The sequence below is a fragment of the Gossypium raimondii genome, chromosome 1, assembly GCF_025698545.1.
Source record: "Gossypium raimondii isolate GPD5lz chromosome 1, ASM2569854v1, whole genome shotgun sequence".
NCBI classification, from domain to species: domain Eukaryota; kingdom Viridiplantae; phylum Streptophyta; class Magnoliopsida; order Malvales; family Malvaceae; genus Gossypium; species Gossypium raimondii.
In genome coordinates, this window is record NC_068565.1 from 33,336,004 (window position 1) to 33,353,704 (window position 17,701).

At 31.2% G+C, this 17,701-nt stretch overlaps 1 protein-coding gene across 1 annotated transcript; it reads right to left on the reverse strand.

Moving 5' to 3' along the window:
* Positions 1 to 526: 526 nt before the first annotated feature.
* On the reverse strand, positions 527 to 1,791 carry LOC105785628 (1,4-alpha-glucan-branching enzyme 2-1, chloroplastic/amyloplastic). Its single transcript, XM_012611748.2, has 4 exons — positions 1,698 to 1,791; positions 1,434 to 1,553; positions 745 to 874; positions 527 to 652 (listed from the first exon to the last, which is right to left on the reverse strand). The coding sequence occupies exons 1-4, from the start codon at positions 1,733 to 1,735 to the stop codon at positions 527 to 529; spliced, it is 414 nt and encodes a 137-aa protein (XP_012467202.2). The 5' UTR covers positions 1,736 to 1,791.
* Positions 1,792 to 17,701: the final 15,910 nt, after the last annotated feature.

The window sequence follows — 17,701 nt, forward strand, 5'->3', positions numbered from 1 at the left end:
ATTATATGCAATAAATTAATAGAAATTAATAATTCAATAATTTATCAACATTCAAATTTATGTGTTTATCACTAACAAGCTGTAAGGGTTGACTTCCATCAATAATGATCGTTTTAGAAAATACAACAATAATCCCGATTTCTCCAAAACAAACAAAATTGCGTACACTTTAACACAAAAACCCGAATCAAATAAGGAAAATTAGAAGATCAAATAGGAAACTAACTCGACTTTAATAGCAAGAGCGGCGAAGCTATTTTTCGAAACCCGTCTGATGGATAGAGAAGGAACGGAAAGACAAAAAACCACAAGCTTTTACCTTGATTTCTCTTCTTAATCGTAATTAAATGGAGACCATTTAGTCCTCGAGCAAAAATTGTTAATAAATGACATAAATAATGATGCTTCACTACTTGCAAGAACCAAATGTAACATCGGTTTCAAAATAATGTCAAAAGCGGGCAATTAACATCGATCATATGAATAACTTATTATATAACATCATGAAATTGGAGAATCTCCAAATTCAACAGATATAATACTGCAACCCATGATGGATGTACATCATTGAAGTCACACCATCAAATCTATACCCATCAAACTTATACTCCTCCAGCCACCATCTTGCATTTGAAAGAAGATACCTCAGTACCTAAAGCAACAATTAAGAAATAATATTTACAACTGGAAGGGAGGAAGCCAAAATCTTTATTCATTAAGAAATGTTTAGGTAGAAGTACATACTTCCCAGCTTCCATAATTAAAAAGGCGAGAATCCCACACCGAGTGATGACCCCTTGACCCCGTGTGGAAGTAATGACCATCAGTTCCATCAAACATGTTTAGCCCATCTAACAAATTATTGGAAGCATGGCTGTATTCATAAAACATCATTCAGATACACAGGTAGATAAGAAAATAAAATTAGCAACTTAACTTAACTATAGAATAAAAATGAAAGGGGATATAGCAGACAAATGCTTTCACAACAAGCTGGTCATGAACAATTATACTAGAAATTTTATAGTATTCTACTCATTTATATATTCTCAATCAATTATGACTTTGCTTCTCTCTTTTAGATTTATTTTTTAGCAACCTTTTAGGAAGAAAAAATCAAATAGACAAACGAAGGAGTAAAAATGACAACCAATAAGAGCCTAAATTCTCATGGCCATATTTGCATCAAGTCTACTGGAAAAATGAGCATAAAGCCAAAGCAGAAAAGAATAAGAGTTCAAGTTCTCATTTCTGTACAAACAATCCAGAAATTTTGTTTGCACAAAAAATCTAACAACAAACACAGAAGAGTTTAAGTTTTCATTTTATTTACAAAACAATCAGGCAAAATGTTTGCACAAAAAGTATAACATCAAATATAGCTGAAGGGCATGTTTCTAGAAATTATATTCTCCTGCAGACATAACTATTACCTGTGCACAATATCCATAAGAACAAGTATACCCAACTCATAAGCCTTATCTATCAGTGACTTGAGGTCATCAAGGGTTCCAAAGCGACTACTAGGTGCAAAGAAGTTTGTCACATGGTACCTGCAAAATATTAAATGCAACTTGTTATAAGTATAAAAGTGTGTCTACTTATATTTGCCACATAGCAGTTAGTACAAGTTTACAAACTTACAAACATACACAGCAACAAATAGATCTGAGCTAATATTACGATGGAAGTAATACCCGAAGCTAGCATAATATGAGTGCTCTTGAATATCCATGATCTGAAAGCATTGTACCCAAGTCTTTTAATACGGAGAAGAACATCATCTCTAAAGTTGGCGTATGTGTTAATCATTGTCTCCTACATCAGAGAGTTGATAATACTAAGAGAACTGTAACAAAGAAAATAAAGATCAAAGGTTCTCTTGGGACAATTTTTCTTTGAATGACAGAATGCATGATCATTAAGTTTTAGCATGTTAGTCATATTCTATACAAGCATGTTAGTCTTATATTATATGCACATGCCATTATCCACAGTGAGACCGAACATAAGGCTAAAATGCTTATTGATGCAAAATCAAATGTTTAACCACCAATGGAATGGAACTACCTAAACGAAGGATAAGGATTAGATGTCAGAATCTTCTTCTGTAAAAACAATTAAAACACACTATACTACTATTTCTGGCCTTTTCCAAAACAACCAGGTTTAGAAATTTACTAAAATACATAATTAGTACAATCCAAATGGAAGGACAACTTAATTTCATTTCAACAAATAGCACCAAAAGTATACCATATACACCTACATAGATTTTTTCGAACTTAATTTAATGGGTGTTCTCTTTAAGAGAGCCCACTCTGCCATCAGGATGCAGAATGGTACTAACATTTTGATTTAGAAATTTACAGGCCATTTGAGCTAGCTACCATGTTTGATACTCTTTACTATGTTTAATGCAAGTTTAAAATGTTTCTCTTCTTTCTTCCTTTTCCAATTTGCAAGGAAAATTTGATAATTTAAGTACAAACTATGATGACTTTCCTGTAAAACATATTTTATTAAAAAACTACTGCTTTACTTTCAGTCCTAATGCCTAGTAAGAAGATTTATTCTAACAAGTCTAGAAAGAAATAGAATATAAAATAAGATCCCACATATTATAGCATTGAATGAAGATTTTATAGAACTTATGATCCTCCTTCACAATTAGAAAAACCATATGCAACTGAACTTGTGGAAGAGTTGACTAACAATTTGCTACATGCCAAGGAAAAGGGAGATGCATACCGGGCTACTCATTCTTTTGAGAAGTAAAATTCAAATACTTAAATTGCTTTTTCTAATCGAATCAGCGAATTAAGTCAATAATTGTAGTTTCCAACACTAAACTTCGACTAAACCTTACAATATCCAACTTGAGCTAATTTTAAATCTATTCTGGAAACCCAGAAATAATCAGCAATTAAAGGAAGAAAAACAAAAACAAAATCCTCCTTTCCACAAAGTTGCTAATCGTATGCAGCTAACTTAGATTGTGAGAGAGCAATCTCAAAGTTTCAAGGTCTTCGTATGATTAATTAAGTCATGGATAAAGAGAGCTTACCTACGAATCGAAACCACTGACGAGTTGGAGGGTACCACTGACGAAAACCAGCATGTCGCCAGTGCTGGAGGGCTAACAATCGATGATGGTGATGCTGTGCTAACACCGCTGGAAAGGAAGGCTGGTGAGTTTAGCGATGATGCTCTGAGAGCCTTGGATCTTTTGTGTAACACCCCTAACCCGTATCCTTCTCCAGAATAGGGTTATAGAGCATTACCGGAGTTTACAAATTAATTTTCAGACATTTCATTTCATCAAGCATTCATATTTATAACCAATCAAAATCAAAACATTTATGAGCTAACATTAACCAATTTAACTTATACAAGTCATTATAACCAGAATCAAATCATCCAAAATTACCAATAGAACAAATGGATAATGTGATCTATCTCCAACAAGCTTCCAACCCAATCAAGCTTCCGATAATCATTTCAAAACATCTAATAGTTATACCTATTTTGGAATATTTTGGAATATTTCTATTTTTCTCGAATTTACCAGGCTAAATTGCAGAAATAGCAAAATTCAAGGACATTTTGGAATATTTCTATTTTTCTCGAATTTCCACCCAATCTTGATCTAAATTAATATTTCATTCAATCTACTAATTTAAATAATAAAAAAATTCATTTCATGCAATTTGGTCACTTTTGACATTTTTACAAATTTACCCGTAAAGTTTCACATTTGTTCAATTTAGTCCCTAAACCTAAAACATGTAAATTGGTCATTTTAAAGAAAACTCATGCTAATTGAATAATCATATATTTTCCTCCTCCTCTCCATTCCACATCCTTAATGTATATAACATGCTTATATGTAACATTATCCATAATTTCACCATTTATTTATATATTCATTCAAAGTTGTCCACTTGAGTCATAGTAACTAAATTATTTATACCTTGAGCTAAAAAACTCAAAATTGAGATCAGTTAATTTTCTCTGAAACTAGACTCACATATCTTCTTAGCATAAAATTTTAAGAATTTTTTGTTTATCCAATAAGTACATTTTACTCTTTAAAGTCACCTCTATTCTGCTGTCTGATAGTTCCGACCCTTCTTCACTAAAACTTAATTATCTCCTTGTAAAAAATTTGGATGATATCCCTGTTTATTTCTATTGAAAATAGAATCTTTAAGGATTTTAAACGTATAAATTAAACCCATAATTATTTTTTACAATTTTTTATTATTTTCCAAAGTTAGAACAAGGGAACCCAAAATCATTCTAACCTTGTCTCACAAAATCTATTATATCTCATGATTTACAATTCCATTACTTACACCGTTTCTTGTATGAGAAACTAGACTCAGTAAGATTTAATTCCATATTTTTTATCTTCTAATTTCATTTCCACAATTTATGGTGATTTTTCAAAGTTAACCTCTGCTGCTATCCAAAATTGTTTTAGTGCAAGATGTTAATTACTAAGTTTATAACTTCCTTATTCCCTTTCTCTATAATATTTCCCATCACTTTCACTTATTTCCCTTCACTAATATATCAAGAACATAAGAATTTATATAAGAAAACTCTACTATAACATCTTTTCCATGCTATTTCAATAATATCAAACTTAAAATATATTGAAATCTCAATGTTCTTACCTTGTCCTATTGATTTCAATCTTTAACTTGATTTTCTCTCTCCTCCAGCTTCAATTTCTTGAATCCAACTTGATATTCTAGCTCCCCATAGTCTCCTTGTTATCTTTCTCTCTTGATGGATATAGAAATTCTTTTGATTTCTAGGTGAAAATGGTAAGTTTTTGGAGGAAGGACCAAATTGTAAAGAAAGCAAAACTTTCCTTCTTTCTCTATTCTCCTCACGTTGGATGCATGGAAGATGATGGGTTGGTTGTTTTTCATCTTTCTTTCCACATATATATATACTAAATAAATTAATAATAAAATAATAAAATATCATTTAAAAATCAAATTAAAATATTAATAAACTAATATTTATTTAATTAATCAATCTAAAATATCACCAACATCATCATTGCCTTCTATATTTCTCTCTCATCTAATTGACCATTTTGCTATTTATGTTCTTTTAAAATTTCATCCTTGAGTCATCACTTAATTTGGTAAAATTACGATTTAGCCCTCAAAATTCTTCACCTTTTCAATTTGGTCCTAATTCATCCATTTTCCTTGGTTTCTAAATTATTCTACCCTTAAAACATTTTCACTATTGGTCCTTCAAAATTTTCATATTTACACTTTAACTCCTTAAATTTTGAGTATTTACTCTTGGGCCACAAAACTTTTCTCACTTTTGCGATTTAATCCTTTCTTGAATTAATATGTCATAATATACTTCTCAATGTTGACATAACTCAAAATTACCCTTTTTATCACTTTATTTCCTTATTTTACTATATCAGGAATATTATCTTACTTTCTTACTGTAGTAATTTTTTTTGGGTATTACATTTTGACCCTCGAAGGTCAACATTAAACCGTCCTGGTAGAGATTGGCTACACCGGCCCTGTTCGAAAAGATGAAATTACCAAAGAGCGAGCGAAAAGGAGACGGAAAGAATCGAAGAACTTTTGAGAGAGTGAGAAAGAAGATCCGAGAAAAAGAAAGAAGAGGAGAAAGAAATGAGTTTGAAAAGGGTGAAGAAGCGAAATGCTCATAGACCGCTAAGAAGAGGTGAAAAAATTAGGGGTTTCAGCAGGGGAAAATTGGGATAAAAAGGCGCAATTTTTTTAAAAATAAAATGATTTTTTTGTGGCGCCACTAAAAATTAAAGTTTTAATCAGAAACGGCGTCGTTTTATTAAGCTTTAATGCATAGTTCTGGCGTTTTCTGTAAAAAAACGCCACTAAAAATTAGTTTACTTAAGCCAAACGGTGACATTTTAAATAAATAATTCTAAAATTTTTAAGTAATATTTATAAGAATTATATAAAATTATAAATTTTAGGGTTTTTTGTCTTTTTTGTTTGTATTTTTATTTCATTTCTTATAATTTGGTCCTATATAACCAAAATAATTAATTATACGTACCTAAATATATATCCATTCATATATATATCAATACATTTTTAACTTATTTATTAATTCTCTTTAAACTAATATTTAAATATATCAAATGGTTTAGATTAAATTTTTAAAATATATTTTAAAAAAACTAATTAATCTAAACCCAAAACCCTGATCTGACCCTAGAATCCCTAAATCCTAAATCTTAAATTCCTAACTCTTAACCCCTAACCCCTAAACCTTAAATCCCAACCCCCAAATCCATACCCCCTAATCCTTAAAATACCATCCAAAAAAATCCCTAAATCTTTAATAATCATAAAATAGTTAAAATCGATTAAACAATAATTAATAGTTAAAATTTTGGTATAAAGTAGCAATAAACAATATTATCTTTATAAAATTTATTTTTTATATAAAGTTTGAAATTTATAATATTTTATTTTATTGATAAATTAATAAATTTCTCTAATTAACGATTTATTATATTCTTTCTCAAATAGATAAATGAAAACATGAAGAAGTAATAAGTATATGGGATTTTTTTATTGAAGTGATAAAAATAGGAATGATAACGAGTCGTATATGCATATTTTGAATGATTTCAACTCAAATTCACAAATTTATTTAAGTATTTAAATGTTATTCATGAATTATTTGAGTATTACTATTCAAATTTGAATTTAAATTAAATAATATTATCTATCGAATATTTGAATCCTAAAAAACCTATTTTTAATTTTTAATTTTTTTGGATATTCATATCCACAAAAACCAATTTGAATATCGTAAAATTATTTTAATATATATAATCGTAATTGTAAGAATTTAGTAACTACTAGATTCATATATCTAAAATTACATTTGTTATCCGAATAAGCAATGCGATTTAAATAATGGATATTCAAGATCTCTACCCACATCCACTTCAATTCATAGCATTTAGCAATTTTAAAATCAGATCTAACTATTATTCCAACCTAAAAAAATGTCTTAGATCATCCGAATCAGAATCGATTTTTCATCTTTAACTAAAATATTTTTAATTCCATTAACATATGTAAGTGTCCACCAAGCTTTGTTTTTATTCTATTTATTGATTTTTTCTATTTCTTTAAGAATTATTGTTTTATGGTTTTAATGTGGTGTTTTATTAATTTTTCAGATTTTTTGGTTAATAATTTTTATTTATGTTGAAAAATAGAGGAAAAAATAGTTGATATATGTTGTTGGGAACCAAGATAACTTGGTTGAAGAAATGAAAGTAGGAGTGAAAGTGCATTATGAAGAAGCTTACCATCTTTTACAAATTTATTATCTCTTTTACAATTATATATACAAACCAAATCATATACCCAAACCAAAACCCAAAACAAATTTATTATTATCTCTTTTACAATTATATAAGAACATATTTAAAATATAAATTAAAAAACTAATTAATCTAAACCCAATACCGTAACCCGACCCCTAAATCCCTAGTTAAACCATAAATCCCTAAATCCCTAACTCCTAACCCCTAATGTCCAACCCCAGTCCTAACCCGTAAACATTAAATCTCAGCCCTTAAACCATAATCCCTAAATCCATATATATGTACTCCTGATCAATTATAATAACCTTAAAATAGTAACCCCTAAACCGACCTAAAATCTTAAATTAATAATCATATATATACCCTAAACCTAAAACCCTAAATTAACTATAGTGATAATTAATTAATTCAATATTTTAAATTTAAATTAATACTATCTCTTTTACGATTATATAAGAAATTTTTAATATATAAATTAAAAACAATCAATAATCATGTTCCCAAAAAACTTTAAAATTATTTTAAATAATAGTATTTTAATTTTTCCGTGTGTTTTATTTCAAATTATTTCTACGTGTTATTTTTTTCTAAAGATTTTAAATATTCAATTAGAAATAAGTTGAATTTTATTTAATTAATATAAATAATAAACCAATTAAGATAAAATATTTTTTGCGGCGCTTTCATAAAAAAGCCACTAAAAACCCGAGCATTAGCGGCGCTTTTTCAAAAACGCCGCTAAAACCCCTAGCATTAGTGGCGCTTTTCTAAAAACGCCACTAAAACCCCGAGCATTAGCGGCGCTTTTCTAAAAACGCCGGTAAAACCCCGAGCATTAGCGGTGCTTAATCATAAACGCCCCTAAAACCCCAAGCATTAGCGGCGCTTTATCAAAAACGCTGCTAAAACCCCGAGCATTAGCGGTGCTTTTTTAAAAACACCGCTAAAACCCACAGCATTAGTGGTGCTACTCCAAAAACGCCACTATCACCAAACGACGCCGTTGGGTTTGGTTTTTTGAGGAGTTTTCCCAAAAAACGCCGCTAATGCTTTTTTTTTAGAGGCGTTTTCTTAAAAACGCCGGTAATGCACAATCTTTAGCAGCGATTTCCATAAAGTGCCGCTAATGCTCGATTTTTACCGGTGTTTTTTGTCCAAATACCGCTAAAAGTGCCGCTAAAAGCCTGTTTTGGTGTAGTGACTAACTCGTAAAATGATATTGTTGTTTAAGCTTATGCTATACATTTGGTATGGAAGGGAAAGTAAGTAAATAGAACGGTTCATAATATTATGAAAAGGTTGATGATTATGTTTTACGAATTATAAATTCCAATATGTTATATATGAAAAGTATATGTGATGTTATTAAATATACTCAATTGTGAGTTGAATGGTGTTCAATAGGTTTATACTAAGTTTAAAATATTAGTGTTGAATCATGTTTAATCTATGTATTATAGTATTGAAGTGATAAGTTATGTTTCATATTCTACGAGCTTACTAAGCATTTATTGCTTACGTAGTTTTCTTTATCTTACTTTACAGGTTACCGGAAGCTCGATCGGGTTGGAAGCTCGTCAGAGATCTATCACACTATCCAGTGATTATATTGGTAGATTATTATGTCTTGATCAAGGTTATAATGGCATGTATAGGTGGATTTGTGTATAAATAATCTAGTGGTTGTTTTGGTATGTATAAGTATCATTCTAGTTAATTTATTTATGGTATCTTGATGGTTGGTGTTAATATGGTTAAGTTGATACTTGATTTTATGACTAAAGAGGTAAGTTTGGCATGTTTGCAATATGGTTAATTATGGTGCTTGAATATGAAATTTAGTTAATTTTGTTTGTATGAAAAATGACCAATTAGGTATATGTTGGTGTAGTTCAATGTGGTCGATTATGGTATAACTTGGTATGGAATTAAGCTAAATATATATGAATGAGTTATGATCAAATATGTATAAGTTTAGGTACATGTGTGTTTGAGATGCATGAGAATAATGGTTCAAATGGTAAGTTATATTGACATGGTATAAGTCAATTATGGTATGTTTTAAAAGGGTAGCAAGGTGACCAACTATGCATACGTTTGGTTAAGTTGAATGCTTGCTTTTGAGGTGTCTTATATGGCATATTGGTTGAATGAAATTTGGTCATTCGAATTGGTTTTATTATGCATGTTTTAGGTATGTTTTAATGTTTGATTGTGTGTGCAAATGGCTTGTAGGTGCGTACTTGAATTGGGTGAAAGAAATGGCATGAATTTGGCCTATTTCTTTTCCACACGGCCTAAGACATGGGCATGTGTCTCTGCCGTGTGTGACACATGGCCATGCAACACGGTCGTATGTCCCTTGTAAGTTTCAAAGGGTAGCAAGTTAGGCAGTTACACAGCCTGAGACACGAGCGTATGTCTCAACCGTTTGAGGCACACGGCCATGTGACCCCTGCAATATGAAATTTTCTATCTTTTTTTATAAAGTTCTAAATGTTTCCAATTTAGTCCCGAATTGTTTCATAAGTATTTCTTGGGCCTCGAAGGCTCGATTAAGGGATGATACGCATGTATATTGAATGGACTTTGATATGTTTAATGAAATGATTGGAAATGTATGTTTTTAAGTTATAGTTTTACGGTAATGCTTCGTAACCCTATTTCGACGATGGATACGGTTTAGGGGTGTTACAGTTAATTGGTTTTCGAATTATTTTCTTAGTATAGAAGTACAACATGCTATGTTATCAAGTTTACTCTCTTTCTACAAAATTTTTATGGATTTTGACTTCTGATTTATAAGTAATAAATATATGATATTCATGCACATCTATTTGTAAATTACTTGCATACGCTTATAGTGTTAGTATTATTACATGCAAAACCCTAGATATATTTACCATATTTACATGCATACCCTTAGCTTTGCAAACCCTTACATGTGTATGAAGCCATGAATTTATGCGAACCTTGTTTAACTGTGATAGTCTTTTGCATGCATGTTTTCCTTATTTGTGAAGTCTGATAATTAATGAATCTACAATGTATGAGCAATTTAGGTGTTAAGTGAATTATTAGTTTTTTGTGAACTTAAGATTTAAAAATCATTGTATGCGAGTTGTTTTGTTTTACGAACTCATGTTTTGTGCAAGCCTATATTAATCTATGAACCTATTTTTGTGTGTTGGACTGCGATCTCTTGTGATAATAAGGCATGCGAGCTATGTCTAATTGTGATGTGAAGCCTTTAAGTGTGATACAAACCTGTAAATATTTCTTATTTTTTGGAATTATTATTTCAAGTAGTAGTGAACTATGATGTGTTTTGCATGTGAACCCCTATGTTTTATGTTTGTGTTTTTATCTACTTTGTTGATGATTAACACTATGTTCGCTTGCTATCTATAAGTGGTGTGTTACAGGTTAGGTTTAAAGTTAACGGTGAGTCACTTTGGTGGATAATATGGCACGTTGAATTCGGGTCAGACCTTCCTAGCCGAGTTTGGGGTGTTACATTGATGCAGAATGGTAAGGTGATTGCATATGCATATCAGCAATTAAAACCACTTGAACACAATTACCTGACGCATGATTTAGAGTTTGTTGTTATGTTTGCGTTAAAGATCTAGAGGCACTACCAGTATGGACAAAAGTGTCATATTTATACCAATCACAAGAGTCTCAAATACCTCCTATCCCAAAAGGAGTTGTATTTGAGACAAATTTTTTGGGCTGAGCTGTTGAAAGACTACAATTGTGTGATTGATTTTCATCTTGGAAAAGCAAATGTTGTAGCTGATGCTTTGAGTAGGAAGGTAGCGATTGAATTGTGAGCAATGTTTGCTCAGCTCAGTATTGGCAATGATGGCAGCCTGTTAGCTGAATTGAGAATCAAACCCATGTTCATTAAGTTGATAAAAGAGTCACAACTTATTGATGCTAAGTTGTCTGAGAAAATGGAGCTAGTCCAGTAAGGCATTGTCGAAAATTTAAGCATAAATGAAAATGATTGTCTTAGGTTCCGTAATTAGATCTATGTTTCTAATGTTGCTGAATTGAAAAAATTGATTTTACATGAGGCTCACGATAACCCCTTTTTTATACATCCTGGTGGTGCTAAAATGCATCGTGACTTGCGAGAATCATATTGTTGGATATGCCACTAAATTTCTAACTTGTCAATGGATGAAGACCAAGCATCAAGTTCCCATTAGTTTGTTACAAGTTATCTCTATTCTAGAATGGAGATGGGAACAAATCATAATGGATTTAGTAGTTGGTTTGCCAACTGCACTGAATAAAAGAAATGCCATTTAGGTAATAGCTGATCGACTAATGAAGTTCTCATTTTCTAGCAGTGAGAACTGATTGGACACTTCAAAAGCTAGCTGAAGTTTATATTCACAATATAGTTAGACTTTATGGCGTGCCTTTGTCTATTATCTTCACCCAAGACCCTCATTTTACCTTGAGATTATGGAAACAATTGCATGAATCTTTAGGTATGAGATTGAAATTCAGCAGAGCTTTCCATCCTTAGTCTGATGGTCAATCAGAATAAGTAATTCAGATATTGGAAAACATGCTCCAAGCATGTGTTATTAATTTTGAATCTGGCTAAGAAAGTTATTTGCACTGGTCAAATTCGTGTATACTAACAATTTTTAGTCGAGTATTAAAATGGCTCCATATGAAGCTTTATATGTTCTTAGGTGTAGAATGACTATTTGTTGGTCAAAATTGAGTGAAAGGGGAATTGTCAGACTGAATATGATTCAAGAAACTGAAAGCATAGTAAAGTTGATCAGGGATAGGTTGAAAGCAACATCTGATAGGCAAAAATCATATGTTGATTTGAACTGGAGAGATATCGAGTATTAGGTGGTTGATAAAGTGTTCTTGAAAGTTTCCCCATGGAAGAAAGTCTTACGTTTCGGCTATAAAGGAAAATTGAGTCCCAGGTATGACAGGCCATATGAAATCATTGAGAAAGTTGGGCCAATTGCGTATCGCCTAGCGTTACCATCAGAATTGCAAAAGTCACAACATATTTCATGTATCCATGCTCAGGTGGTATCGTTCTAATCCATTTCATAACATTTTGGTGGAGGAAATTGAAATTCAACCTGATTTGTCTTATAAAGAATAATCAGTAGAAATCTTATCTCGAGAAGTGAAAGAGTTAAGGAATAAACACGTGCCACTTGTGAAAGTTTTATGGCACTTTCATAGTGTAGAAAAAGTGACTTGGGAACCAGAAGAGACAAAGATATCCTAATATCCCCACCTCTTTCAAAGTAAATTTCGGGGACGAAATTTCTTAAAAGGGGGAAATTATAACGACCCAGTTTACAATGGTGTCAAAAAAGGAAGTTTTGGGAGCTCGTTTCTGCTAACCCCTAAACCTTAAATATTTAATAAAAATATTTATTGATTTTTTATATAAGTGAATTGAATTTTGGATAAGTATTTTAGCTGAATTAGTGTTTAATTAGGCCCAAAGACTAAATTGTAAAGTCAAATTGTTATACCTTTTTAACTAGAAAGTGAATTGAGGACTTAAATTGCAATTAACCAAAGGTCTAAAATAGCAATTAGACCATGTATAAACATTAGAAAGTGGACAATATAATTATGATATTATTAGTTTAATTAAATTAAGTATTATAATTGAATTAAGGTTAATCAACTAATTATATTCTAAATCTAAATATAAAAGACAAACTTTGTGGATGGAGAGAGAAGTTCTCCATCTTCTCCAAATAGCCTAAGCACCGAAACCTAAAGAAGGGATGCCATTATTCTTTTTCAAGGTTTTAATCAAGAAATTGGTTAGTGCAATTTAGTCCTTTTCTTGTAATTATTATGTTTTTGAGGTCAAGAGAGCTTGATTTAGCTGGACCATGTATCGATTTGTAAAACTGTTAAAATTTTGAAAGACATCATTGTTGGGAATTGAAAGTTTTAGGTGTTAAATTGATAGATTTTAAGCTTAGATGTGAAAAGGACTTGATAATTTCATACATTATGGACCAAATTAAATAAATTATAAAATTAAAAGTAATAATAGTAAATAAGAGGTCCCTAATGAGTAATAGTGAAATCAGATTTCAAATTTGAGCTTTAAATTGAAAGTTAGGTTAGTCCTGATTCTAGGGACTAAATTTGTATAATTTGGTAATTGATTGAGAATTGGTTGATTATTAATATTACTATATGTTTTATGTTAATTCGTAGCTAACGTTGACTTGGATTCGTTGAGAGGGAAATGAAAATCCAAAGTTGTCGACGAATAGCTTAGAATTTTTTAATTATATTTCTGTGATTCGGGAACTATTTATTTTCCAGTTATGCATGCCATTTTGCACTATATGGAGAGTTATTGGTCATTACTTGAGTTGATCAATGTATTTGAGATTGATTTTCGAGACATGGACTAAATTGAATAAAATAAAAATTTTATGATTTATTTAATATATGATAATTGGCATGAAATTGTATTGAAACATATTGTATTTGCTTTGAAATTATGAAATAATGATTAATTGTGATTGAGGAATTGTAAATTAAACTATATGTACTGAATTGGAAGTTTAATACCTTATGAGTCATTCGGACTGAATCGAATATAATTGGCATGGCATAGGGTCAGAGTATTATGGATAGTCATCGTTGTCGGGCAACCTGAGATAGTAGATTATAGATAATGAGTAATCGTTCTCGGGAAACCCGAGGTGACTGATTGATTGAGTTGAGAAAATTTATTATTGTCGAGCAATTCGAGATGGTATTATATATCGTTATAGCGCCATCGTTGCTGGGCAACCCGAGTGATGGGTCTGTGTATCTGTACCGAGTTCGTGTCGAGTTAATAGGGTTAAAAACATGTGATTTGGTTTAATGGTAAATGGACTAAACGGAATGTGAACGAAATGTGAAATACGATAGTATGTGAAATGAGCTGAAAACGAGCTTTGAGGGCCAATTGAATAAATAAGATTATAAGCTTGGAAGTGATTAAAGGAAATGAAAATGAGATTGAGTAGTTATGCTTATAATTTATGTACTTAAATGGTTATGTATATGATGAATTTTGTGATATGAAATTTAAGGAAGTATATATGATGGTAGAATGAAATGATAATGTAACGTTTTAAATGTTGGAAATGGTTATAATGTTAGGGACTTGTTGGTTCTAAGTATGATTATGTAGGTTTAAAATGAATGGTACTAATTTCTTTGCTAGTTGGTAATGATGCTATGGTATGATGTTATATAAGATAGTAAGTAAATGAATTAATGTTAAGGAAAGTTATCTGTCTCGGTTGAGAATGAATTTTGGTATTGGTAGTTTAATTGCAAAGTTGCAGGTTGATTAACAAGGACTTAGTGGACTAGTCTCGATATTGCAATACCATACCCTTGATACCACGATATCAACCTTGTTCCATTTTTGAAAACTTTTCAATTTGGTCCTCAGGTTAGGAAGTTTGGCTACTGTCTTTGAAATCACGATATCAAGCCCTAAATATCGCGATACCCAATTGATATGTTTTGAAAATTTTTAATTTAGTCCTAGTTTGACCTCAAAATAGTCTTGAGCTTTTGTAAGCTCGTATAAGACCTGTAACACTCCAAACCTCTCTCAACACTTGGATCCGAGTATGATGTGTCACACTTAAAATCATACTAGTTTTTATACAAATCATTCAGTGGAAGCTTGTAAAATTTTACAAATTTGAGTATAAAACATGTGAAGGCTTTTATTTTATAAAGGTTTCAATGTACATCATTAGCAGTTCAAAATATTGCTCAAATTATCTGGTGTATAAGTACAAATAAATAAATTTATGAACAAATTATATTAATTCAAATTCAGGCATTGAAATTAAGAAGATTCTTTTAAAAACAATTCTTAACAAAATAAAATATCATTATATATATTAGTTTCAAAAATACATTTATACGCCACCCCCGAAGGTCATGAATGATACAAGACAAAACAGACAGCTCACAATAGCATTAGTGTTCTGGTAGTCCCTTCAATAGAAAGTCTTTTTTTCTATCAGCATGCCTGAGAAGGAAAAGACAACGGGGTAAGTTCATAAGAACTTAGTGAGTTCCTAAAAGTAGATAGAAATCATACGTACTATTTCTTACGATAATACCAAACCTTTTAGAAGGAGTTTCACATAATAATCATAATACACCAAATGGTGTTAACAGAACATAGGCAAACTTAGTACACCAACTTAACACAACTTAGACAAACTCATCCTCATGCCAGCCACGTACCCAGAATTCAGAGTCAAAAACATATCATATAGTCTCATTCACATAGATACTCCCCATTAACTCATCATATCATTCTAATTCATAATAGCATGTTTTATCATGACCTGCCAGTCCAATTTACAATATAGTTTCCCTACTAGTGGCTACACAAACATATCCCCTCTTCTCCATCACCACAGATCATTTCTTATATATCACAAATAGATGGTATTGGCTTAAGCATGAAGGATGGTGCTTACTTCATAACACTGACTGGCTGAACTTAATTGACGACACTGGACGACCACCATCCACACATATACCATTCATGCATCACTGAATAAGGTTACTTACCTTATACAAGTTATATAACAATGGATGTTACAACACATGGAAGTAATAAGGAACTCACCAGAAACTCTAGTACAAGTGTACACAGCAAGTCTTTTGCCTTTATCGCTGGGACCCTCGTTAGCTTCTTGAGCTAAAAGAAGAATAATTATACATATCAAATCATCATTCTATCAAATCTTAACATGCATACAACAATCGATAACACTTAATCTAAAATCAGGAAGTTTCCTTCCTCACACACCATTTTAACATATATGCATGCAGTACGAAAAACACGTAAATTACTTCGATAATATCTTAAGGGTTCATAAAAAATTACCAGTGAGCTGGTAATAATGTAGATGATAGCTAAACACTACAAAATTTTTCTTTGAAAAATTTATTTTAAACTTAGGTTTTTCAGAGATTTATATAGGAATTCAAGAAAGAAGAAGATGTAAAGGTGTTTCAGAAAGACCACGCTATCCTTATATACTTAAGCAATGGAAACAAGGATTAATGGAAAAATCAAATAATTCCACTAACACTTTTAATTCCCATGATTAAGAGCACTTAACAAGTTTTAAGTCTAATCATCTACAGTAGTCTAGTTACGTTCTAACTAAGTCTAAACTAAACATCTGGGATGGGCAGATACTTAACAAAAGAGTCCACCAAACTCAAGTGTTCCCCAAAACTAGGGATTCTACAAATGGCGTATCACTTAGAATACTCTACTTAGACATAATAACTAATTTACTTACTCATCTCTATCTTAAATTTTACCATTTGTATGCCAAACAGTAACTGAATACTAAGACTCCGCTGAGCGGGCTGTTACAAGACCCAAAAATGTATACTTATCATAATATTTGCTAATAATGTTTGCATTTGTATGCTAAATGGCTTGAATAGTTTTAATTCGATCATTTTTGCTCCGGCAACGAATGCGGCGCCTTATAACTTAGACTCTGCAGTCGAGTCGGGTGTAGAGTGTTACATGTTGGTCACGGTTTCCCCTTATTCTTTTTTCCTCCCCTTTTTTTATTTTTTTCAGTTTGTTTTCTTCTTCCCGGTTCTATATTTTTCTTCTCGCTTTTTTTTTTCTTACCTAGCCGTCACGACCAAGTACCTATTTTTTTTTCTTGGTCTTTTTTACATACCATCATTCTTTTTCTCTTTTTTTCTTTTTCCATTTTTTTATCCTTTTTTTTTCTTTCGGGTTTTATATTTCTATATATCACATTCATGCTTGGAGTGACATGTCCAATTATTACAATAAGGTTGATCATTTACTACACGTCAAAGATATTCGGAATTTCATTTATGATTACAACTTATTTAGAAATAGTTGGCAACATCATTATTCAATATAAGTAACATATGGATAAATTTTTGTAGCTTAACAAAGATCATTCTTTTTGGAGTGAACTGAACAACTTTTCTTTTTATTTATTTTTCTAGTTATATGAATAATTGATCGAAAAATAGACATGCTCACTATCATTTTAACTTGTATGATAATAATAGTAACTACAATTGGAATAATCACATGACACAGTTGTTAATGTTGTTCAATAAGTATTTTCTTCAGTTCCATCATCTTTTGCTTGAATTAGGTCCATCAGAAATCTTGTGATATTCAACTTTGCTTGATCTGGGTCTATCATGAATCCCGTGACATAAAGATGCTTTTAGTGAAACAAG